The sequence below is a fragment of the Dreissena polymorpha genome, chromosome 5 (genome assembly GCF_020536995.1).
Source record: "Dreissena polymorpha isolate Duluth1 chromosome 5, UMN_Dpol_1.0, whole genome shotgun sequence".
Lineage (NCBI taxonomy): Eukaryota > Metazoa > Mollusca > Bivalvia > Myida > Dreissenidae > Dreissena > Dreissena polymorpha.
The window spans coordinates 81,876,398-81,902,039 of record NC_068359.1 but is presented as its reverse complement, the minus strand read 5'-3'; the positions used below and the strand labels follow the sequence as shown (position 1 = coordinate 81,902,039).

Below are 25,642 nucleotides of genomic sequence, written 5' to 3'. Positions count from 1 at the left end.
TGGAATATGTTTAATGCTTGCATCACAATATTTTAATTCCTTCTCTATATAATTAAGCTGAAACCATTTTTCCATATTTAGTTACAGTGACAGACATCTGTGGTATCAAGTTTCATAAATAATGCTCTTTTCATGTTCAACTTGTTGAGTACAAACAATTATTCAATATCTACTATCAGTGAAATTTAACCTGACTCCATACACTTTATATGCAATTCCATGATACAAGACATTTATGCATGCAGTTTTTATACAAACTCTCAAGTTGTTGTTGAGTTTTTGAGCAGAAAATATGTGTTGCTTTTTAGTTACAGTGACCTTAACCACTTCTGATTTCTCAAATGAAGTTTTGAGGGTGCATATCTATGTATGTAGTAGTATGTAGTATACATATTAATGATACACTACCTTAACCCCACCCATTATGTAATGAAAAGCTAGTTCTAGAAACCAGTTATTCATATATGAAGTTTCGTTACAACAACTCATTTTGTTATTAAGAAATCCAGCTGAATCCATTTTGCCAATTTAACTCACACAGGGTGCAGCTGATCACTGACTGTGGGGTTCACAGTTCAACTTCAATGGATGTAAACTCACTCACAAGTAAGTGGTGCTTTAAAAAAACAAACTTGTTTGAACAAAAATTCATAAAGAATTTCAACTTGTGCAAAATTAAGACAGGTATGCTGCTTATGGCAAGAAATACATCAGAATTACTGTATTTAATAACCCCCCTTACAGAAACAGAATGTTTGCTGCAACTTTGCTGCAAACTTTTTTGTTTGCTGGAAGGTTTGCAAAAACTTTGCAGGACTTTGCGGCTAACCGCAAAGTTTCTGCAAAGTTGCTACAAAGTTGCAAGAACTTTGCGGCTAGCCGCAAAGTTTGCAAGAAGTTAGCAAGAAAAGTTTTCAAAATATATGTGTTGCAGGCACTTTGCAAGAAATTTTTACTAAAAATATTGACATTGCAGGAACTTTGCAAGAAACTTTGATATACTATTGATGTTGCAGGAACTTTGCCAGAAACTCCGGATTTTAAGACAAAATGTTAATGCCCTACATGTCAATATTAGAATATGAACTGAGTTTGATCCTATCAATATTACTGTTGTAAAAACTCTTAACATTGGCTTAACATGGGCTTACTATAGTAATACTAGTTTTCTTAGTCAAAAATGGGCATACTTTCAACAAAATGCATCAGAGAGTTGCCTACTCTTGCCTGATTTAAATGTGAGGTCATGATTGTAATCAACTGCGCAACATTACAAACAATATATAAACAAGGGCTGTTTGTAAAACATGCATGCCCCCCATATGGGCTGTCAGTTGTAGTGGCAGCCATTGTGTGAATACGTTTCTTGTCACTGTGACCTTGACCTTTGACCTAATGTAAGATATCATATGGAAAATATTGTACTCTTTCGAGTCACTGTGACCTTGACCTTTGACCTGAAAATCAATAGGGGTCATCTGCCAGTCATGATCAATGTACCTATGAAGTTTCATGATCCTAGGCGTAAGCATTCTTGAGTTATCATACGGAAACCATTTTACTATTTCAAGTCACTGTGACCTTGACCTTTGACCTTTTGACCTAACAAGAGCTGTCAGAGGACAGTGCGCTCGACTATTAGAGTGCTTGACAGTATAACGTAAGCCATCATGGGGAAATTGTTCATATTCAATAATTTATTAGACGATCTTTCAAAAATAAAAAAAGGAAAAAAAAATTTTTTTTTTGGGGGGGGGGGGGGGGGTAGGGGGGTGAGAGGGGGTATAATGTGGTATGTGGTAATTTATTAGATGTTTAAAAAAGGGGGGGGGATGGGAGGGTAGGGGGGAGTGAGAGGGGGGTATAATGTGGGGTGTGGTAATTTATTCGATGTTTAAAAACAAAAAAAATTGAGGGGGGGGGGGGGAAGGGGGGGGGGGTGAGAGGGGGGTATAATGTGGGGTGTGGTAATTTTTTAGATGTTTGAAAAAAAATATTTGGGGGGAGGGTTTGGGGGGGGGGTAGGGGGGTAGGGGGGTGAGAGGGGGTTATAATGTGGGGGTGGGGTAATTCATTGGATGTTTAAAAAAAAAAATTTGGGCGGGGGGTGGGGGAGTAGGGGGGTAGGGGGGAGTGAGAGGGGGGTATAATGTGGGTTGCGGTTATTAATTAGATGTTTAAAAAAAAAATTGGGGGGGGGGGTTGGAGGGGTAGGGGATTTGGAGGGGGGGATGAGAGGGGGGTATAATGTGGGTTGTGGTAATTTATTAGATGTTTAAACAATGCTTTTTTTTGGGGTGGGTGGGGGGGGGGTAGGGGGTGAGAGGGGGTATAATGTGGGGTGTGGTAATTTATATGATGGTTTAAAAAAAATATATATATTATTTTTGGGGGGGGGGGTAGGCGTGAGTGAGAGGGGGTATAATGTGGGTGTGGTAATTTATTAGTGTTTAAAAAAGGGTTGTGGGGGTGAGATGGGGGTATAATGTGGATTGTGGTAAAAAATAATTGGGGGCGGTGGGGGGGGGGGGTAGGGGGGGTGGGGGGGTGAGAGAGGGGTATAATGTGGGGTGTGGTAGTTTATTAGATGTTTAAAAAAAAAAATTGCGGGGGGGTGGGTAGGGGGGGTAGGGGGGGTAGGGGGATATAATGTGGGTGTGGTAATTTATTGGATGTTAAAAAAAAAAAATTGGGGGGATGGTGGGGTAGGGGGGAGTGGGGGTGAGAGGGGGTATACTGTGGGGTGTGGTTATTTATAATATGATGTTTAAAAAAAATGGGTGGGGGTGAGGTTAAGGGGGGGAATATAGGTTGGGGTGATGTTGGTAAACAAGTATGCAAAATATAAAAGAAATATGTCAAGGGACAACGAAAAAAATAACAAATGATCTCACACTGACATGAACAAATATCCTCTATTTATGAAACATGAAATTTAAACTTATTGCATTTGTTTCCCCAGTATATAAGAAAGATTATTAGTGTATTACCTCCCCTGTCCTGCTAATATGTATATTAATCAACAAAATTAAACGTTAACACAATATTTAATATACAAAATATACCAAAAATCTCATATTCTGATAATATTTTTACTGATCCACATAATTTTCCCAAATGATGATGTTTCATTGAACTGATAATTATAGATTTAGGATTTACAGACCAGTTGCTTCAGTTATATTGTTCAGAGTTCACCCTTTTGGCCGCGTATGCATTCTTAAGTTATCATCCAAAAACCATTTTACTATTTCGGGTCACCATGACCTTGACCTTTGACCTAGTGACCTCAAAATCAATAGGGGTCTTTTGCAAGTCATGATCAATGTACCTATGAAGTTTCATGATCCTAGGCCCATGCGTTCTTGAGTTATCATCCGGAAACCACCTGGTGGATGGACCGACAGACCGACCGACATGTGCAAAGCAATTTACCCCCTCTCTTCGAAGGGGGGCATAAAAATCGAGGTAGATCGATCCCCGCGTCGTCGCGGTAATGGTTGTTAAAGTTGTTGTTGTCACAAAAACTCTTTAATTTACAGAGCAAAAAGTCTTATTTTAACTGACGCAAATTGATTAAATCATATTTGTCAACTAAACATCTGCTCTATTTTGATAATTTAAACCAAAGTTTAATGTTAGCAAGTGTTTTTTTTACTGGAATTGTAAACAAAGAGTAAGTAAAATTTGCACTCAGCGTGAATTGACAGTTTGACGTCATCAAAGGAAAGCCGCTTCCTGTCTAAAGCCATAAAGCGACAAATTTCTCGCTGAAAAAATTGGCTTCCAATCGTATGTTTGTTCATTAATGGCAATCGTCCAATTAAATAATAGCACATGCATAGCTCCGCCTTTCGAATCTTTTGCAGAGAACGGAGGTGGAGTTTAACGGTTAATTTAGCAAGTGTTTTACGCAAGTTGAGTTCCGATTTGCCGTAATTAATCGGCCTTAGCATTAAAACGACAAAAACATATAACGACAAAAACATTTATCTATGATTTTCTAAGAAATACCGATAAGTTCCGATTTACAAACTTTGTGTACAGTTCCTTACAATGGCCAACGCTTGTGTTTACAAAATGCCTAAACACATATATCGTAAATAATGGCGCAGTGTGTTGTTGGATTATTACTAATTATCAAATTGCAAGGTAAAACTATTTTTAACTACTATAGTTTCGGGTTTGTTTAATATAATAAACATGTAAATCAATATAGTTGCATCACAAAATCAGAAATAAATTTGATGGGGTCGCAATTTTATTGACACTGATTTTCCCCGACTTACGAAGTGAACATACACAAAATGTCACATTTTCAAACCATTTTTATACCCCCGACTTATGAACGGGTAGACCTATGACTGCATTTTTACGGTAATGCATAATATTTACTAACATATAAGAGGATGTTGGAAGCTGTTTGCTGGCAACGCAGTTAAGATAACAACCTTAATACAATATTTCTAGGTTGTTTATTTCCAATTCCAAGTAACTAACTACCCAAGAATCACTTCTGTTTCAATCTATTAGGGAAGGCACTGATGAACAATTTTTTACAAAAAATAACTTTCTAAAAAACTTAGTAAATAACTTACTATATCTTTTTTTTCCATTTAACAATATATGTGCATCCAACATTATCAGCTTCTTAAAACTAAAATAGTAACAAACTTAATATGTGTAACACACTGCAACTGAGGGTCTACTTAAATGCAAGATAAGACTGAAATGCATTTTCCAATCTGAATTGTTTAAACCGGTTCCGATTAGGAACTCGTGCACAGCAGAGCACAGTTTGTGCTCAGGTCAAATAGGATCTCAGAAATGGTATGAATTATAATTTTGGTTGGAGACCTTCTGAAACAATCCAGAATGCTGGTAATGTTACTGATTGTTTCCACGTTAATAAACAAATGGTATGAAGAAATGGCAGTTTGATTGACAAACTTTTATCAACCGCCCTTCGTTTTAATCTTTTTTAATTGAATAGAAATGTCACAGACTAGTACTACTTTTGAAAATGAAAATTTAGTTCAATGTTTATCAAACCAAATTGTACAAAGTACAAACAATCATTCAAGATGGACATTAAAAAAAAGTCACACACCTCTATTCCCAATGAATATGAAGAGGGAATTCTTATTATTATTTGATATCATCATGTGAACCCAGCTTTTAGGAAAATTTCATGAAACCAAAATGACTAAAACGTTTAAAGGGGCTTTTTCACAGATTTTGAAATGTATTGAAGTTTGTCATTAAATGCTTTATATGGATAAATGTAAACACTGGATCTAAACAGCTCCAGTAAAAAATCAAGAATAAATATAAAAACAAGGGCTGTTTGTAAAACATGCATGCCCCCCATATGGGCTCTCCATTGTAGTGACAGCCATTGTGTGAATATGTTTTTTGTCACTGTGACCTTGACCTTTGACCTAGTGACCTGAAAATCAATAGGGGTCATCTGCCAGTCATGATCAATGTACCTATGAAGTTTCATGATCCTAGCCATAAGCGTTCTTGAGTTATCATCCGGAAACCATTTTACTATTTCGGGTCACCGTGACCTTGACCTTTGACCTAGTGACCTGAAAATCAATAGGGGTCAACTGCGAGTCATGATCAATCTACCAATCAAGTTTCAAGATCCTAGGCATAAGTCTTCTTAATTTATCATCCGGAAACCATTTTACTATTTCGGGTCACCGTGAACTTGACCTTTGACCTAGTGACCTCAAAATCGATAGGGGTCATCTGCGAGTCATGATCAATGTACCTATGAAGTTTCATGATCCTAGGCAAAAGCGTTCTTGAGTTATCATCCGGAAACCATTTTACTATTTTGGGTAACCATGACCTTGACCTAGTGACCTCAAAATCAATAGGGGTCATCTGCAAGTTATGATCAATGTACCTATGAAGTTTCATGATTGAAGCCATTAGCGTTCTTGAGTTATCATCCGGAAACCATTTTACTATTTCAGGTCACCGTGACCTTGACCTTTGACCTAGTGACCTGACAATCAATAGGGGTCATCTGCAAGTCATGATCAATCTACCTCTTAAGTTTCATGATCCTAGGCCTTAGCGTTCTTGAGTTATCATCCGGAAACCATTTTACTATTTCGGGTCACCGTGACCTTGACCTTTGACCTAGTGACCTCAAATCAATAGGGGTCATATGCGAGTCATGATCAATGTACCTATGAAGTTTCATGATCCTTGGCCCAAGCGTTCTTGAGTTATCATCCGGAAACCACATGGTGGACGGACCGACAGACATGTGCAAAGCAATATACCCCCTCTTCTTCGAAGGGGGGCATAAAAAGAAAAAAGTTACCCTCAACAGGGCTCGAACCACTGACCCCTGGTGTCCTAAAGTAAAAGTCTATCATTTAGACCAATCAGCAATCCGTGCTCATACAATGACGGACGTATTTTATACTTTATATAAGCAATCCACATAGTTTCACAAAAAATAATGACAATAACAGAACTCTCCAAATTCTTCAATCGTTTTGCATTGCAACGCTTCATAATTTTCAGGTTTTTAAATCGTCAAAAGATGCATATAATGGATATTTTAGAGCATGGTAAATGTTCAGTATTACTGTTTCCTCACAAATATCATAACTAAAACAAAAATTTGCGGATCTGAAACAACTTTTTTCAATTTTGTCAATTTACCAAAATGTGAAAAGGCCCCTTCAAACGATTGAAAAATAACAAATTCAACCAAATGATGTACAACAGAAAATTGCCAAACATGTTACAAATTAACAAAAACAATATGTGCACTGGTGAAGATTAGTATAATATAATTAGCAAGACAAACATATATAACAAGAGCACCGCCTTGCGGGTGCAGACCGCTCATCTATTTTTTTTTTTTAAGGTGAAGGGACTCTCATTTTCAATCACAAAGGAGGGAGGGGTGGAGTGAAGAGGGATGTATAGTGTGGGGGTGTGGACATTTATTACATTATCTTCCAAAAATGCGAAAAAATGCACACACAAAAAATTCGAGGGGGGGGGGGGGTGATTCTTGGGTGCATTTGGACGGTATTTCAAACATAAAATAATATAAATAAATATTTGTGTTTTTTAACTGTTTCAAAAAAAAAATTGGGGGGTGGGGTGGGGGGGGGGGTATAGTGTGAGGGTGTGGTGGTAATTTGTGAGATGATCTTAAAAAAAAAAAAGGTGGGGGAGGGGGGGTGGGGGGATTCTTGGGTGCGATGGTTGGACGGTATTTCAAACAACATAAAATAATAAAAATAAATATTTGTGTTTTTTAACTGTTAAAAAAAAAATTTGGGGGGGGGGTGGGGTGGGGGGGGGGGTATAGTGTGAGGGTGTGGTGGTCATTTGTGAGATGATCTTTAAAAATAAAAATAAAAAAATTGGGGGGGGGGGGGGTTCGGGGGGGGGGGGGGGGGGGGGGGGGAAAGGGCACGGGGGATGGTTTGGGTGGAGTCTATTGTGGTATGTCAGGTAAGAGTAGTTTTGTCAAAGTATCAATCAAATCTTATCATAACTAAAGAAGTTATGACAATTTTAGCAAAATTTAATAATTTGACCTTGAGAGTCAAAGTCATTCAAAGGTCAAGGTAAAATTCAACTTGCCAGGTACAGTAACCTCATGATAGCATGAAAGTTTTTGAAGTTTGAAAGCAATAGCCTTGATACTTAAGAAGTAAAGTGGATCGAAACACAAAATTTAACCATAAATTCAAAGTTACTAAGTCAAAAAAGGGCCATTATTCCGTACAAATGACAACCAGAGTTATGCATATTGTCCTTTTACTGTACCCTTATGATAGTTTGCGAGTGTTCCAAGTATGAAAGCAATATCTATGATACTTTAGGGGTAAAGTGGACCAAAACACAAAACTTAACAAAATTTTCAATTTTGCTGAGTATAAAGGGCCCATAATTCCGTCCAAATGCCAATCAGAGTTACATAACTTTGCCTTCACAGTCCCCTTATGATAGTTAATAAGTGTTGCAAGTATGAAAGCAATAGCTTTGATACTGTAGGAATAAAGTGGACCTAAACACAAAACTTAACCAAATTTTCAATTTTCTAAGTATAAAAAGAGCACATAATTCTGTCAAAATGCCAGTCAGAGTTACATTACTTTGCCTGCACAGTCCCCTTATGATAGTTAGTAAGTGTTGCAAGTATGAAAGCAATAGCTTTGATACTTAAGGAATAAAATGGACCTAAACACAAAACTTAACCAAAATTTTCAATTTTCTAAGTATAAAAAGGGCACATAATTCTGTCAAAATGCATGCCAGAGTTATCTTACTTTGCCTGCCCAGTCCCCTCATGATAGCAAGTAAGTGTACAAAGTTTGAATGCAATTGCAATGATACTTTCTGAGAAAAGTGGACCTAAACGCAAAACTTAACCAAAATTTTCAATTTTCTAAGTATAAAAAGGGCACATAATTCTGTCAAAATGCACGCCAGAGTTATCTTACTTTGCCTGCCCAGTCCCCTCATGATAGTTAGTAAGTGTACCAAGTTTGAATGCAATAGCATTGATACTTTCTGAGAAAAGTGGACCTAAACGCAAAACTTAACCGGACGCCGACGCCGACGCCAAGGTGATGACAATAGCTCAAGCTAAAAATGCATTTCAGTCAAAGACAGTGTGCGTTACAAAACACGTGTTCCACAAAGGCATGTCAATAATCACATCAGGGGTTCAACTTATCAGCTGCTCTAATCTCATTCGCTGAAAAGAAACAAAGAGAGGCAAGAAACATCAATTTAATATCATTATAGTAAAGACAGCACCATGCAACACATAGAAGAGGAAACATCAAATTGAACAGTTTTAAAACATGAAGTTTCAGCATTAGGTACATGAGGTCTTTCGATACTGAAACAAGACTATTGCCAAAAGCAATATATGTCCCCTACCAGCTCTATCATTGTCAGAAATATAAAAAATAATATTTTTTTTTATATATTTGTTGCCATAGAAACCAGAATTTTTGACGTGAACAAAATGAAATGATGTGCATAATGTCCATGTTGCCATTCAGAGCTCCAGATAAGGGTCGTATTTTCGTAATTACGAATTATTTTCAAGTCTGTTACGTATTTATTTTAAAATCTTGTCGTACCATTAAGAATTTCAAAATCAAGTTACGAATATTATTTTTACATCGGATCGTATCGATTTTTATTGAGTTCTTTTTGCGTATTAAAGATCTTTGCGGTGCTTATATAGAATGGTTATCGGGTGTGTATAACAAAGCGCATTTTTGCCAATAAAAGCGGCGTATACAGTCTATCTGTCAAAAAAAAATGATGGCGCCCAGAGAACGTCCTAAAAAACTGCAAAGCGTCCAAAAACACGCTTTTAACATATTGTACGCAAAGTAAGCCGAAGTTAAATGTTAAGAAAGACATTATAGAAAAGATCTTATACGATGTTGTTTGTTCAGTTGCCGACACAGTCGGAAAAGCTAAACAAAAACGCGACATGACGGGTCCAAACTTAAACACAAAAAAACATTGAACGAGTGGAAGGGACAAGTCCCGTGGCTAATCGTTGAAAAGATTGAATGGGAGATCCGTTTTAATTGTGAAATATGTAAGATTTCATCTAAGGCATACAATCTAAGCACAGTTTGGGCATATGAAGGAATTTGAAAAATAACATTGTATAAAACTGAAAAGACACTGTTGAACTCGCATAAATAAAGTTTCTAGTATGTTTATTTTGATTTTTTTTGCATGAAAATAACCATTATTATTTATTTTTAGGTCTTTTAGAAAAAAAAGAATTATTTTCCAAAACTTAGTAGTAACGTTAAGAATAAAATTTCAGAGTTAAGAATTCTTTTTGAAAATCTGGTAGTAATTTAAGAATTTCACAAAACCTTATCTGGAGCTCTGCCATTTATCCATGTTTCAAATTTCATGAAAAAAAAGGATTTTTAAAGTTATCGCAGGATCCAGAAAAGTGTGACAGACTCACAGACTGACAGACACACAGAGCGCAAACCTTAAGTCCCCTCCGGTGAAACTAGAAGGGGCAATAAACTGTTGGGACCAAACAGTCCTTTCTGCCATAGAAATCAACCATTATAGAGATTTAGCAGAAATCCCTTTTATAAAATCATCTCTGGGGACATATGGTTTCTGACATAACATAATATTACAAGGGTACGACTAATATAGACTTCAGGATCATTTTACATGTATGCACATGTATCTGTCAAATGCAATTGAAAGACATCAAGAGTATCATGACCAGTACCTTATATCAGTATGTGGACAAATAAGATTAAATCCACATTTCATTGAAATCAAATGTAACTCAAATGACATTAAGACAAGAGCTGTTTGTAAAACATGCATGCCCCCCATATGGGCTGTCAGTTGTAGTGGCAGCCATTGTGTGAATACATTTTTTGTCACTGTGACCTTGACCTTTGACCTAATGTAAGATATCATCCGGAAACCATTGTACTTTTTCGAGTCACTGTAACCTTGACCTTTGACCTAGTGACCTGAAAATCAATAGGGGTCATCCGCCAGTCATGATCAATGTACCTATGAAGTTTCATGATCCTAGGCGTAAGCATTCTTGAGTTATCATCCGGAAACCATTTTACTATTTCAAGTCACTGTGACCTTGACCTTTGACCTTGTGACCTAACAAGAGCTGTCAGAGGACAGCGCGCTCAACTATTCGAATGCTTGACAGTATGACGTAAGCCATCATGAGGAAATTGTTCATATTCAATAATTTATTAGACGATCTTTCAAAAATAAAAAAAGGAATAAAAATTAAAAATTTGGGGGGGGGGGATAGGGGGATAGGGGGGAGGGGGGGTAGGGGGTGAGAGGGGGGGTATAATGTGGGGTGTGGTAATTTATTAGTTGTTTAAAAAAAAAAAATCTTTTTTGGGTGGGGGGTGGGGGGGTGAGAGGGGGTATAATGTGGGGTGGGGTAATTTATTAGATTTTTGAAAAAAATAATCTTTTTTGGGTGGGGGGGGTGGGGGGTAGGGGGGGGGGTGAGAGGGGGTATAATGTGGGGTGGGGTATAATTTATTAGATGTTTTGAAAAAAAAATATTGTGGGGGGTAGAGGGGTAGGGGTGTGAGAGGGGTATAATGTGGGGTTGTGGTAATTTATTAGATGTTTCAAAACATCTAGGGGGGTTGGGGGGGTAGGGAGGAGGGGAGGGGAGGGGGGGGGTAGGGGGGAGGAGTGGGGGGGTATAATGTGGGGTGTGGTAATTTATTAGATGTTTGATTTTTGTTATAATTTTTTTTTTTTTGGGGGGGGGGTGGGGGGTAGGGGGGTAGGGGGGAGTGAGAGGGGGGTTTAATGTGGGGTGGGACAATTTATTAGATGTTTTTAAAAAAAAAAATTTTGGGGGGGGGGGATGGGGGGTAGGGGGGGGTGGGGGGCGAGAGGGGGGTATAATGTGGGGTGTGTTAATTTATAGATGTTTAAAAAAAAAGTTTTTGGGGGGTGGAGGAAGGGGGTGGGTGAGGAGGGGGGTATAATGTGGGGTGTGGTAATTTATTTAAATGTTTTAAAAAAAAATTGGTGGGGGGTTAGGGGGTAGGGGGGAGTGAGAGGGGGGTTATAATGTGGGGTGGGGGTAATTTATTAGATGTTTAAAAAAAATAATTTTTTTTTTTTGGGGGGGGGGTGGGGGGGTAGGGGGAGTGAGAGGGGGGTATTAATGTGGGGGTGTGGTAATTTATTAGATGTTTAAAACAATTTTTTTTTTTGGGGGGTTAGGGGGGTTGGGGGTAAGGGGGGTTGGGGGGGGGTAGGGGGTGGGGGGTAGGGGGTGGGGGGTGAGAGGGGGGTATAATGTGGGGTGTGGTAATTATTAAGATGTTTGATTTTTTTGTTTTAATTTTTTTTTTTTTTGGGGGGGGGTGGGGGGTAGGGGGGGGGTAGGGGGGAGTGAGAGGGGGGATCAATGTGGGGTGGGACAATTTATTAGATGTTAAAAAAAAAAATTGGGGGGGGATGGGGGTAGGGGGGGTGGGGGCGAGAGGGGGGTATAATGTGGGGTTGTGGTAATTTATTAGATGTTTAAAAAAAAAGTTTTTGGGGGGTGGAGGAAGGGGGGTGAGAGGGGGGGTATAAGTGGGGTGTGGTAATTTATACATTTTTTAAAAAAAAATTGGGGGGGGGGGGTAGGAGGGGGAGTGAGAGGGGGGTATAATGTGGGTGGGGTCATTATTAGATGTTTAAAAAAAATATTTTTTTTTGGGGGGGGGTGGGGGGTAGGGGGAGTGAGAGGGGGTATAATGTGGTGTGTGTAATTTATTAGAGTTTTAAACAATTTTTTTTTTTGGGGGGGGGTAGGGGGGTTGGGGGTAAGGGGGGTTGGGGGGTAGGGGGTGGGGGTTAGGGGTGGGGGTGAGAGGGGGGTATTATGTGGGGTGTGGTAATTATTAGATGATGTTTAAAAAAAAATTGGGGGGGGGGGGGGTGAAAGTGAGGGGGGGGGGGAAATATAGGTTGGGGTGATGTTGGTAACAAGTATGCAAAATATAAAAGCAATATGTCAAGGGACTATGAAACAAATAACAAATGATCTCACACTGACATGAACAAATATCCTCTATTTATTTAACATGAAATTTAAACTTATTGTATCTGTTTCCCCTGTATATAAGAAAGATATAATAGTGTATTACCTCCCCTGTCCTGCTTATATTTATATTAATCAACAAAATTAAACATTAACACAATATTTTATATACAAAATATACAAAAACATCTTAAATTCTGACAATATTTTTACTGATCCACTTTATTTTACTCAAATGATGATGTTTCATTGGACTGATAATTTTAGATATAAAATTACAGACCAGTTGCTGCAGTTATATTGTTCAGAGTTTGCCCTGTTGGGCGGGTATGCGATCTTGAGTTATCATCCAAAAACCATTTTACTATTTCGGGTCACCGTGACCTTGACCTTTGACCTAGTGACCTCAAAATCAATAGGGGTCATCTGCGACTCATGATCAATGTACCTATGAAGTTTTATGATCCTAGGCCCAAGTGTTCTTGAGTTATCATCCGGAAACCACCTGGTGGACGGACCGACAGACCGACCGACAGACATGTGCAAAGCAATATACCCCCTCTTCTTCGAACGGGGGCATAAATATGTCAATGGACTTAATAATATTTCAAAGTAGCATTTAGACACGAATGCAGAAGCTCTGGTGATGAGTATGATAGATCCCCTTATTCTTTGAATAGTACCTAAAGTTAAATAGAGAAATAATATAAAAACATCAATTGTATGGTTAAGAATGTTTATTTAAAAATGCAATCTTTTTAATTTCCATTGGTATGAAAATTTATTTACAAAAAATAATTCAGTAGAATCCCTTCCTTATTTTGGAGTTATTCTTCAGACGACAAAAGCGCTGACAAAGGATGCTGGATGTTCGACTTCATGAGGTGCTTGACAAGTATTAATTTTTTAGTAAAAAAGGGAATAACTCTTACAAATTCTTGACAGTGTTGTTGCCGCAAGTCAATAGAAGTATATAGGTCATCGAATTATAATGTGCATAAAGTTTCTAGTTCAAAGATTTGATAGTTTTTGAGAATCCATCTAAGTTGACAATGGCCATTATAGTTATGTACTACTAGAAAGTCACGAAACAAGGGTTGATAACTTTATGAATACAGGTCACAGGGTTACCAGTCTTGCCACTATGGAGTGGACAGATGTCCTGGATCCAAGTTTGAAGATGATATCTAGAATAGTTTTTAATACAAAATTTACGTTAAGAAAAACTTAAATTTATCTAAATTTTGACCTCACACGTGCCATTATATATATCAACTTGTAACAGAAAATAATATACTAGTATATAATACTACAATTTTCTATCGTTATCCCAGATTTACAAGTTTCCTCTTTAGCCAAGAGTCTTAACAATTCACGCTGACTCAGATGGCAGACTGAAGACAATAGATAAAAAGTATGCCGCAAAGTTGCCGCAAAGTTGCAGCAAACAATTTGTTTCTGTAAGGGATCTCTTCTGATTGGCTTGTTGCAAATTGTGAGCCAAATTTGAATGTGTAAACATGCATAGGTCCACGCAGGACCTGTTACTGGGTTGAAATGTAGTTTGAAAGCAATGTTTGGACTTTTTAAAGTTGAAGTTTTAACAATATCCTGTAATACTGACTTTGATGAACAATCTTAAACAATTAAGTAGAATGTTGAAATCAACATTGTGTGTGTCAACAGGTCTAAAGGAGGAATTCAGTGAGTTATGAAGTACATGGCCCTTTTGGAAATGCTTTGAACTATTAAACAGGTTTGTATTGTTGTTCTTATAATGTTAAGTTTAATTTAATGATATTGTTAAACAGTTTCAAATACCTGTTTTGGTGGGTGATTTACATTTAAAATTAATGATGAAACAAATTATCTTTGCAGTAGGTCACATAAAAGACGTATTAACTCAGTCAAAAGTATCTCTATCTTACAAAACCAACATATTTGTAACAATCAATTGCTTAATCAGTGACCAAATGAAATGGCAATGTAACCAATACTTAGATTTATGAATAACTACTCTGCCACGAAATGTTAAGCCTTTTTTTAATATACATATATAAGAAAGCTTTTGCTATTGCTTAAAGGGTGTAAAGCAAAAACTTAATATAATATAGTTTGTAACTTAATCAAAATTATAAAATAGTCAATAAAACATAAAACTTTTCTGTTTTAGTTTTATGTTTGGTGAAGCATTCATACGACATTTCTAACATTTTCAAAAGAAAGCAATATATTTGTATGCTTGCAATTTCATTTACAGAGCATTCACCATGTAACATCTTTGCAAGAACTTTGCGGCAACTTTGCAAGAACTTTGCGGCAACTTTGCAAGTCCCGTATGCAAATGAAGTTTGCGAGAACTTTGCAAGAATTTTGCAGCAACTCTGCAGCAACTTTGCAAGAACTTTGCAGCAAAGTTACTGCAAACTCCCATATGCAAATGAAGTTTGCAGGAACATGGCAAGAACTTTGCGGCAAATTTGCAGCAAACTTTTACCATGTAAATTATGTTTGCGGCAAAGTTGCTGCAAACCCATATGCAAATGAAGTTTGCTGCAAAGTTGCCGCAAAGCTCATTTGCATGGTAAAAGTTTGCAAGAAAGCATGCTTGCGGCAACTTTGCTGCAACTTTGCTGCAAATTAGCAAGAACAGTTTGCAGGAGGCCTGTTTTTTCGGTAAGGGGGCCTGTGTTCTTGGCCAAAATTTGATGTGTTCATCATTCTTGTACACAGTTATGCTGCACACAATATGAAATTTTGGCACCGATTTCAGACATATTCAATGATTTATTCTTAGATCTTAAGATATCAGCACAAACTGCAAGAAAAACTTTCTTTTATGCACTAAAGATTTTTGCAAATGTATTTCAATCACTTGCGATATTTGCAAAAATAAAGTTATTACCAGTTTACATTCCGTCCTTTCCGTGTGTAAACCCCAATGATGAAATTTGCATGATGAACTGCAACCTGTCTATATATATAATGTTTATATGTACAATTTCTAAGTGTAAATAGACCCAACGTGACCAAACTGGCCTATGGGGTCAGTTAAATAAGGGGAATAAATGTCATATATAAGCAAAAGTAAAGTTATTACCGGTGTGTTTACATTCTGTCCAGCCTGTGTGTTAACCCTGATGATTTAGCACCCTTTACAGTGACCTTTACCCCACTCATCCCATACACTTACCCAAGGGGGCAGTAAGGGAGGGACAAGGTATCTTCATAAGAAATTTGATGAAAATATCTAAGTTCGATGAACTGCAACCTGTCTATTATGCTTAAATGTAAAATTTCTTTCTAAATATTAATACATTGTAGACCCAAAGTTACCAAACTGGCCTATGAGGTCACTTAAATATGGGGAATAAATGTTATAAGCACAAATAAAGTTATTATGGGTATGTTTACATTTTGTCCAGCCTGCATACATGCCAGACGTCCCGATCTTGACAGGACAGTCCTGCTTTTGGGGTATTTGTCCCGGTGTCCCGATGTGACACAATTTGTCCAGACATTCGTAAAAACGACATACGTTCTATTAGATCACAATAAAATTTGCTATTCAAGCCCCATCTGACTTAAATTACTATCGCTAATCCCTTTATTGCCCCCTATTCACAAACCATCTCTACTAGTAGAGTGATCCAGTGTTGTTTTTGACACCTTATCAGCGATCTATCGGCAAATTATTGATCTTATCGGGCATTCACACCATTGTGTTTTTATGATAGGGGTCACTAATTGCTAGTGAGAGATGCACCGTAGTGAATTAAAAGCAGACTGCTTTTGTATTTCATGGTCAAAATCAAGTTCAAAGGTACTATTACGCGGTATTCTGTGTATTATACCACATGAGGCTTAAAAAACTGTCAAAACACCAGTTTTGTATATCAAACAAATTGAGCGCTAACCGATACACATTGATGTTTCACATAAATTTACTATCATTTTTGACTCATTTTAAGAAAATAATTTGTACATATTGAATCAATCTAAATTTAAAGTTAATGTTGAATAAAAACAGTGCTCGATGAGCAATCATTGCTTTGAATGATTACACATGCTTCTGTCCTAAATGGATGTCAAATTGAGGCATGCCCCACATTTCATGTTATGGATTCATCCGCAAAGTGCACATGTGAGTTTACTTCCAGAAAATGGAGAATTTCTGTGTTCATAAAATTCTTAAACACATTTATTGTCAATATTTGCCAGAAATTATGAGGTTTTGTAAGTAATATACTCATTACTGACTACAGTACAGGTGGCATGATGGATCGTTTAGGTGTCCCGCTTTTTGGTCAAATGTCCCGACCTTTTTAATGGAATGTCCTGATTTGGACCTGAAAATTTCTGGCATGTATGCCAGCCTGTGTGTAAACCCCAACTATTCAGCACCCTTTACAGTGACCTTGACCCCTTGACCCCACTCATTCCATACACTTATCCAAGGGAGCTGCAGGGGGGAGGTATCTTCACAGGACATTTGATGAAAATATCTAAGTTCAATGACCTGCAACCTGTCTATAATGCTTAAATGTAAATTTCTAAGTGGTAATAGACCCAAAGTTTCCAAACTGGCCTATATGGGGTCAGTTAAATATGGGGAAAAAATGATATAAGTGATATACATTTAAACGAAATTTTTAAGTATAGAAAGGCCCTAAATTTTGACAAATGTAAAACTAGAGTCACCAATTTTTTACTTAGCCTATGATACTAGTTTAAATAAGATCAACTACAGGATTAAACCGTGTAAACATCTTGATATATATGTATTTTCTTAACTTCAAAATCATTGTTTTGACAAATGACACATGCTTATCTAAATTATGGGTGTTCTAATACAATTTTGGTTGTTTGGGACCTAAATTTGGCAATAAATAAAACATGCATATTTAAAAACATTTGGGTATATAAATTACAAGCACCAGATGTACTGCCAATTAAAATAATGTGGTTCATTTGTCCAATAACAATCCCAAAACCATGAAACCTAGCAAATAATTGAATGATTAACCCACTTTCATACCCAATTGAATGAGATAAAAGCTTTTGCAAACTTTTATATAATCTTGTTATATTTAACAGCAATAACCATAATATTGCAAGAATGAGACATTATGTAATGATGTTTAAGGTAAAACAATTTAACAATAAAACTAAAATTTATAAAAAATGGTATTTGATATTTATCCCCCTTCCTGTTTAAAAAAAATCCCCGCCCCTATTTTACAAAGTGATGGTAGAATTTACCCCATACTGGTGCTTTTGGATTTCTAAAAAAGACACATAAAGTCTTATTATTGATGGTTGCTAAAAAGCGGACTTTTGAATTTTGTTCACAGATTTTTGCATTTCTGAACAATCTCATTACATTTCAATAAGTTAAGTAATAAATCTGTTATGGTTTGAAAAGTCTGAACTTAATACAGTCACTTGAGAAAAACTTGCTATAAAAAATTGCCTTTCCCAGGATTCGAACCAGGGACCTATGGAAGCAAAATCCAGTTCACTACCACTGCGCTACCCATGCCGCAATATTTTGAGGCCAATTATTAACTCTGTATTAGTAATAGACTTAGGACACATTATTATTTTACGAATTTCAAACGAAGATTATTTATTCATTAACCAATATTTTCAACATTTTACTTAGAAATGAATAATATTTCCCATGTTTTAACATTATGTTTACATTCTTTCTTGTAATTGAATGTATGACAATTGTTTTCTTAATCATCATTTTGCCAAACTGTGGACCAGTCCTTTTAACATCACTTCTGCCCAACATTATATAACTATTTCTGTTTCATGTCCCTGGGTAATGGTGCAGTACAAATATAATGTACTCACTGCTCAAGTAATTGGAAGCACCTGTTACAAAGTATGCTTGCTAATACTGTACTGTGAAATTACATTATGCAGCAAAGAAATAAAACAAGAGCAATTAAATAATGGGTGCCAACGCTCGGCTGCGGATGAAGTTTTGAATAAATGAAAGGTTGTCAGATTATTTTTTTTTAAGAGGTCACAGTGACCTTGACCTTTGACCTAGTGACCCAAAAATGGGTGTGGCATGTAGAACTCATCAAGGTGCATCTACATATGAAGTTTCAAAGTTGTAGGTGGAAGCAGTTTGATTTTAGAGCCAATGTTCAAACAGTTAACAAAATGTAAAGGTTTTAGCACGACACCGGAAGACAAGCTGGCTATGACAATACCTCGGGTTTTCTCCGAAAACAGCCGAACTAATAAGGGTCTCCTGGGTACATTGCTAAATCACAAATTCATAGATGCACTAAATTAAACAACAGATAAGGAGGTTTAGAACATATATTCCCTGGCATGCTAAATGACCGTTATACACAAACACAAATAGACTAAACAAACATGCATTTACTAATCTGAAGTAATAATAATAATACACCGCGATTTTTTTATTCTTTATAAAGCACCCTTAAAAGGTAAAAGGTACTTTCCCAATTGAGGAAAAACTACAAAATTCCAAATTGCCATCTGAAATATTCTCAGAAGGAAGGAAAATGTCGTCAATTTTGTTTCGAAAATGCATTATATGCAAGTTAACAAATAAAATGAGCACTGAGAAAATAAACATTTCAAACCAAAATGCATGTAAACAAATATTTCAACAGATGTTTATAATTTATACCGTACAAAATAAATACTTATTATTCCCAATCTGAAGATTTAACAATGCGAATTTTCAAAATTTCAGGTTTTTTCACACTAATTTTTCCCAATTGGTACGGTACAGCTGGTACTTTTCCCTATTGGGCAAACAAAATCGCTGATACAAACATGTAAACTTACCGAGATGCATGTCAAAGTATAGCTTTCATGAAATAAAACAAGACATACAGTTTAACCTTTGAAATATTATAATATTATTATACAGTGCAAGGATATACAGGCAAGCAACACGTGAAGCTGTAAGGAGTCACTATAATGCATAGACACGGTGATAGGGCGAATACCACAACTTTTCCGCTCACCGTCAAAATTTTATAGTTCTGACAAGAGCACCGTATCCTTCTGTCAAAAACATGGCTGCAAACTTTTTGGCGAGTCCAGAAATGAAAGAAACAAGGGCTGTTTGTAAAACATGCATGCCCCCCATATCAGTGCTTTCCACAGGATTTTTGTCAGGCGCCCCGGGGCTGATAGGGGTAGTTCAGGAGGAATGTCCCCTCCCAAGGTTGACTTTTTTTTAAATTTAACGTGTCAATTAACGCTCTGTGGTGCGTTTTAACTAAAAGAAAAACAGTGTCGAAAGACGTCATTTGGTGCGCTATGACTCTTAAAAAAATCCCCCTGTCATTTTAAAATATATATACTTTTTTATATTGTTTAATTGTTTTAAAACTTTCCCGTACTGACAGTAAAATCCTGACTGGAACGATTCTCCAATACACCCGTTTCAACCCGACTCTATTACTGCATACATACTACTATTCAAGTTTTTATTTATTATCCGATAATCCCGTTTATTCCGTTTTTATAAATCACTTTCTGGTAAATATTTACGATAAAAGCTCTTAATTATTTCTTTTGAACAATCCTTGCCATTTTTCAAAAGTATCAAATAAATTTTATGTGACTATTTATAGATTTGATGAAATATTGCCTCTGAACATGCGTCAATCCTCTAACGTGTTGTGTGCTTGTTAAAACAATACACGCGACGTTGTACATGCTGCATAATTTTCGCGCTCTTTTTAATTGAGAAAAAGATTCGACACAAAATAAATTTGCACTACTAATTTGAAGCAAGAATATTTTAACGTTGCCGTAACATTTACATTCGGAAGTGTGTTTCGGATTAAAAACGCGTTAACGTCGACATACGGGAAAGGGTATCGGATGACAAATTTAATTATTCCCATTTGAGATTTAAATAAATATTAACAGTTGCGTTATGAATTTAACGATAATTTGTTCAAACACTTAAGTCGAATAAATGTTTTGACCGAATTATGCATGAAATTCACGAGGATAACGGCCGGTTGCCATCATCAGTCTTCTAAGTATCGATTATCGGACGAAAAATTTACCAGTGTGCGTTATTAATTCAACGAAAATTTGTTAACGCATTACGTGTCGAATAAATGCCAGCAGAACGTTATAAATGGACATGATGAAAAATACATGTACTGGAATTAAATTGTTATCGCATAATTGTAACCGGGAGTTATTTGCACAACTTACTCGCTATAAGTAATTATTTCTTTACCTCTTTCAGTTAATTTCTTGTATTAATTACAAGAGTCATAGGTAACACTTGTTTACAGTAAAAAGGTGTGATGATGATGCCCGAAACCGTCTTAAATGTACTTTTTTATTACGTAAATGGTAAAAATTCTTGCTAATCAAGCTGCGATAAACTTTTACATCGTGCCCGACGTCAATCAAAAATAATGGTCGATAGTAAACCCCGCCCTCATAAGCATTCGCGTAACCGATTGGACGATGAACATAACAGTTTGACGACTGGAGAGTTACCTGATACATCCTTGTCAGCATTTAAATGACTGTGTAATTTGGCTAGAATAATCTATACGCGCGTCATGCTATTCTCTTATCAGTGGATTATCCATTACCCCATGTGGTGTTTATGGCGATTACTTGTGAAAGTAGGTACCGTGTGCTCTTTTAAAACAGGGAATATTGATACACTGATAGAGAAACCTTTGTGTTTTTTTACAATCTCCACTTTCTTTCACTGAAAAACACACAGGTCGGAAAATTTCAAGCGCCCCGGGGACTCTGATTTCGAAATTCAAGCGCCCCGGCAAGGGACGCTTAAATGGCCTGGGGAAAACCCTGCCCCATATGGGCTCTCTGTTGTAGTGACAGCCATTGTGTATGTTTTTGTCACTGTGACCTTGACCTTTGACCTAGTGACCTGAAAATAAATAGGGGTCATCTGCCAGTCATGATCAATGTACCTATGAAGTTTCATGATCCTAGTCATAAGCGTTCTTGAGTTATCATCCGGAAACCATTTTACTATTTCGGGTCACCGTGACCTTGACCTTTGACCTAGTGACCTGAAAATCAATAGGGGTCATCTGCGAGTCATGATCAATCTACATATCAAGTTTCATGATCCTAGGAATAAGCGTTCTTTAGTTATCATCTGGAAACCATTTTACTATTATGGGTCACCGTGAACTTGACCTTTGACCTAGTGACCTCAAAATTGATAGGGGTCATCTGCGAGTCATGATCAATGTACCTATGAAGTTTCATGATCCTAGGCATAAGCGTTCTTGAGTTATCATCCGGAAACCATTTTACTATTTCGGGTCACCATGACCTTGACCTTTGACCTAGTGACTTCAAAATCAATAGGGTTATCTGCGAGTCATGATCAATGTACCTATGAAGTTTCATGATCGTAGCCATTAGCGTTCTTGAGTTATCATCCGGAAACCATTTTACTATTTCGGATCACCGTGACCTTGACCTTTGACCTAGTGACCTGAAAATCAATAGGGGTCATCTGCGAGTCATGATCAATCTACATATCAAGTTTCATGATCCTAGGAATAAGAGTTCTTTAGTTATCATCTGGAAACCATTTTACTATTATGGGTCACCGTGAACTTGACCTTTGACCTAGTGACCTCAAAATTGATAGGGGTCATCTGCGAGTCATGATCAATGTACCTATGAAGTTTCATGATCCTAGGCATAAGCGTTCTTGAGTTATCATCCGGAAACCATTTTACTATTTCGGGTCACCATGACCTTGACCTTTGACCTAGTGACTTCAAAATCAATAGGGTTATCTGCGAGTCATGATCAATGTACCTATGAAGTTTCATGATCATAGCCATTAGCGTTCTTGAGTTCTCATCCGGAAACCATTTTACTATTTCAGGTCACCGTGACCTTGACCTTTGATATAGTGACCTGAAAATCAATAGGGGTCAACTGCGAGTCATGATCAATTTACCTATCAAGTTTTATGATCCTAGGCATAAGCGTTCTTGAGTTATCATCCAGAAACCATTTTACTATTTCGGGTCACTGTGACTTTGACCTTTGACCTAGTGACCTGACAATTAATAGGGGTATTCTGCCAGCCATTATCAATCTACCTACGAAGTTTCATGATCCTAGGCATAAGCGTTCTTGAGTTATCATCCGGAAACCATTTTACTATTTCGGGTCAATGTGACCTTGACTTTTGACCTAGTGACCTGAAAATCAATAGGGGTCATCTGCGAGTCATGATCAATCTACCTATCAAGTTTCATGATCCTAGGCCTAAGCGTTCTTGAGTTATCATCCGGAAACCATTTTACTATTTCGGGTCACTGTGACCTTGACCTTTGACCTAGTGACCTGAAAATCAATAGGGGTCATCTGATAGTCATGATCAATCTACCTATCAAGTTTCATGATCCTAGGCCTAAGCGTTCTTGAGTTATCATCCGGAAACCATTTTACTATTTCGGGTCACCGTGACCTTGACCTTTGACCTAGTGACCTGAAAATCAATAGGGGTCATCTGCGAGTCATGATCAATGTACCTATGAAGGTTCATAATCCTAGGCCCTAGCGTTCTTGAGTTATCATCCGGAAACCACCTGGTGTACGGACCAACCGACAGACCCACCGACATGTGCAAAGCAATATACCCCCTCTTCTTCCAAGGGGGGCATAAAAAACGAAAAAAGAAGGTAAGTTGGTAATAAAAAAAGGTATTCCATCGAACGAAGTATATACTTTACATCTTATTGCCGTTTACGGCATCGAAATTGAGTCGCTATTAACTTCAAAATAGTGTAAACAATTTGAGCATGTCGTGAAAGAAGTGACTTTCATGACGCGAAAAATAATATTTTTTGCAGATTTTAAACATTTTAAATGAAATATTTTTTTTTTTAAACGGTATTTTGTAGTAGAAGAATCAATTTACAACATATTATGGCATGCTTTATTGAATATAACTGTGATTTTTACATTTACAAGTGTTAGCAAGTATGCACCGCTCAACACTTATATTATAGAAATATGAACACCGCTCAACAATGTCCGTAAAAGCACCACATCTTTATGATTTTTTGGCACCGCTTTATTCTGATATTTTTTCTTTCAGAAGGAAGAGACGTAAACAAGTGTACACACGATTTCAAAGCAATATTAGGCCTAACAAAAAAATATGTTTGTTTCCACTGACATGGCCTAAAAAATTAGGGTAGGTAGGTAGGCAAATAATTTTATTTTTAAATTTATTTTTTTTTAGAAAATGTCGTACATGGTGCATCTTCTTCTCATTTTTGTGTGTATAACTGTATGTACAATAAATTTGATGATGTATGTAATGCAATATGGCTTTATTTAAATGCTTTAATGAAATAAAAACTTGCTGTTCATTAATTTTGCATTTGTTGCTTTCCTTATTTCCGAGTTTAATGTTGACTTCTGGCAGCGGCTTTAATAGTCCATTTTATTACCAATAAAAGGCATTACTAAAGTCGCAGTAAGCTTGACCCTCAGTGTCTATAGGAATTCAGTGTTGTTATACTTTCCGTTCCTTTGGAATCATGGAGTATATACTATATTATTTATAATTTATAATATATTAAATAGCCCAAAAGCCATGCTTGGGGGACGCGAGTGGTGTTGCATGTAACATTATCACCATGAACAGACCCAATCAAACTGGGTGTGCTATTATATTTCTTGGATGCAGTTTATGCTTCCAAAGGACCACATTTTCAGATTATATTATGTTCTGGTGTCGTGAGGTCTATCTACCAGGGCTAGCGCTGTCCCAAAATTTCTTTGAGCCGACAAGCTGAGCTGCGCGAAAACTGGTTTTGAAATAATTATATACACATTTACTATCAACTTGTTTATATTCTTTTAATGACAACAAGGGCATATTACATATCATAATGTAACATACATTTTTCAATATACAAATAATTAGTATGGTACTTGTCAAAGTACAAACATAAGTTATTTTATAGATGAACATTTAATAGGGGTGTCGATTGTTCCAAATTTGAAATCCTGAAAATTAGGCCGGGGGTCTTGGAACCGCAGCCGCAGGAATCCAACAGGAATAAAGGGCAGATCCACCAACCCATCCAGAGCCTTTACTATTTGTTCTTTTTTATAGTCTTTCCAATTGTATTTTCAGGTGAATACTCAATCGTGATACATCGGCTATCTCGGATTCCTCCGTAAGATAGGCCTCGTTGCTAACGGTCGCCATATTGCCTTGTATTACTACTTTACTACCCAAAAGGTTGTCAGTCTATTGTTATGAGGCTGTATACGATGCGCGTTGAACTAGCGCCAAACTTTTTACCGAAACTTTGATATTAAGAGCACTATTAACGTTCATTTGTGTTGCATTTTGACCTATTATCCAAGGGATTTACTTTTCCATTATTATTTATCATTCAATTTTTAAGATGAAATTACGGTGTTTACAAAACCAACCAAACCGAAAGTGAAACTAGATGCATTACGTTTCGCGATGTAAACATTAAATATTTGTTCAGTTTGAGGAAGCGAATAGATAATAGACGGTGGAATATGTATGCAATACAGACTATCATTGCCGATTGTAGTACTGGCTAAAAAATACCTTTTATGACATGTCATGTATAGAACGTAAATCAAAATAGTGACCATATATCACTACAAATGTCTGGGTTGATCATTAATATAATTAATGCACGTTTCTGATCTAATTGCCTGTATCTAGTTGTAATTACCATGATATTGATAAAATTAAAACGTTTTTTTTCATAAATTAACATTACATGTTTTATTTTTATCATTTAGGTAATATATAATTGTATCATTATCATCATTAAATATTCTGAAAATCATCTAAATTATCATGATTACTTTAAAGTAGAATTTTTAAATTTTTCTCATTATTTTTAATGAATTTCCACATTTGCTTGATTCAAAATAAAATGTATTAATAAGGGTTTCAGTTTTTAATTTTTATCCAATTTTAGTTCGATTAAATTTTAAGTACTA

General features: G+C 36.7%; 1 protein-coding gene across 2 annotated transcripts in view; it reads right to left on the bottom strand.

The window, feature by feature from the left end:
- LOC127881998 (H(+)/Cl(-) exchange transporter 7-like) overlaps positions 1 to 25,642 on the bottom strand; it is a 147,161-nt gene that overhangs the window by 86,157 nt on the left and 35,362 nt on the right. Inside the window, exon 2 of one of the 2 annotated variants that reach the window (XM_052430340.1) lies at positions 19,439 to 19,460. The exons of the other annotated variant lie outside the window; for it this stretch is intronic. Within the exon in view, the coding sequence (XP_052286300.1) occupies positions 19,439 to 19,460 (22 nt within the window). The remainder of the gene's footprint in view (positions 1 to 19,438; positions 19,461 to 25,642) is intronic. 2 annotated transcript variants of the gene reach the window in all.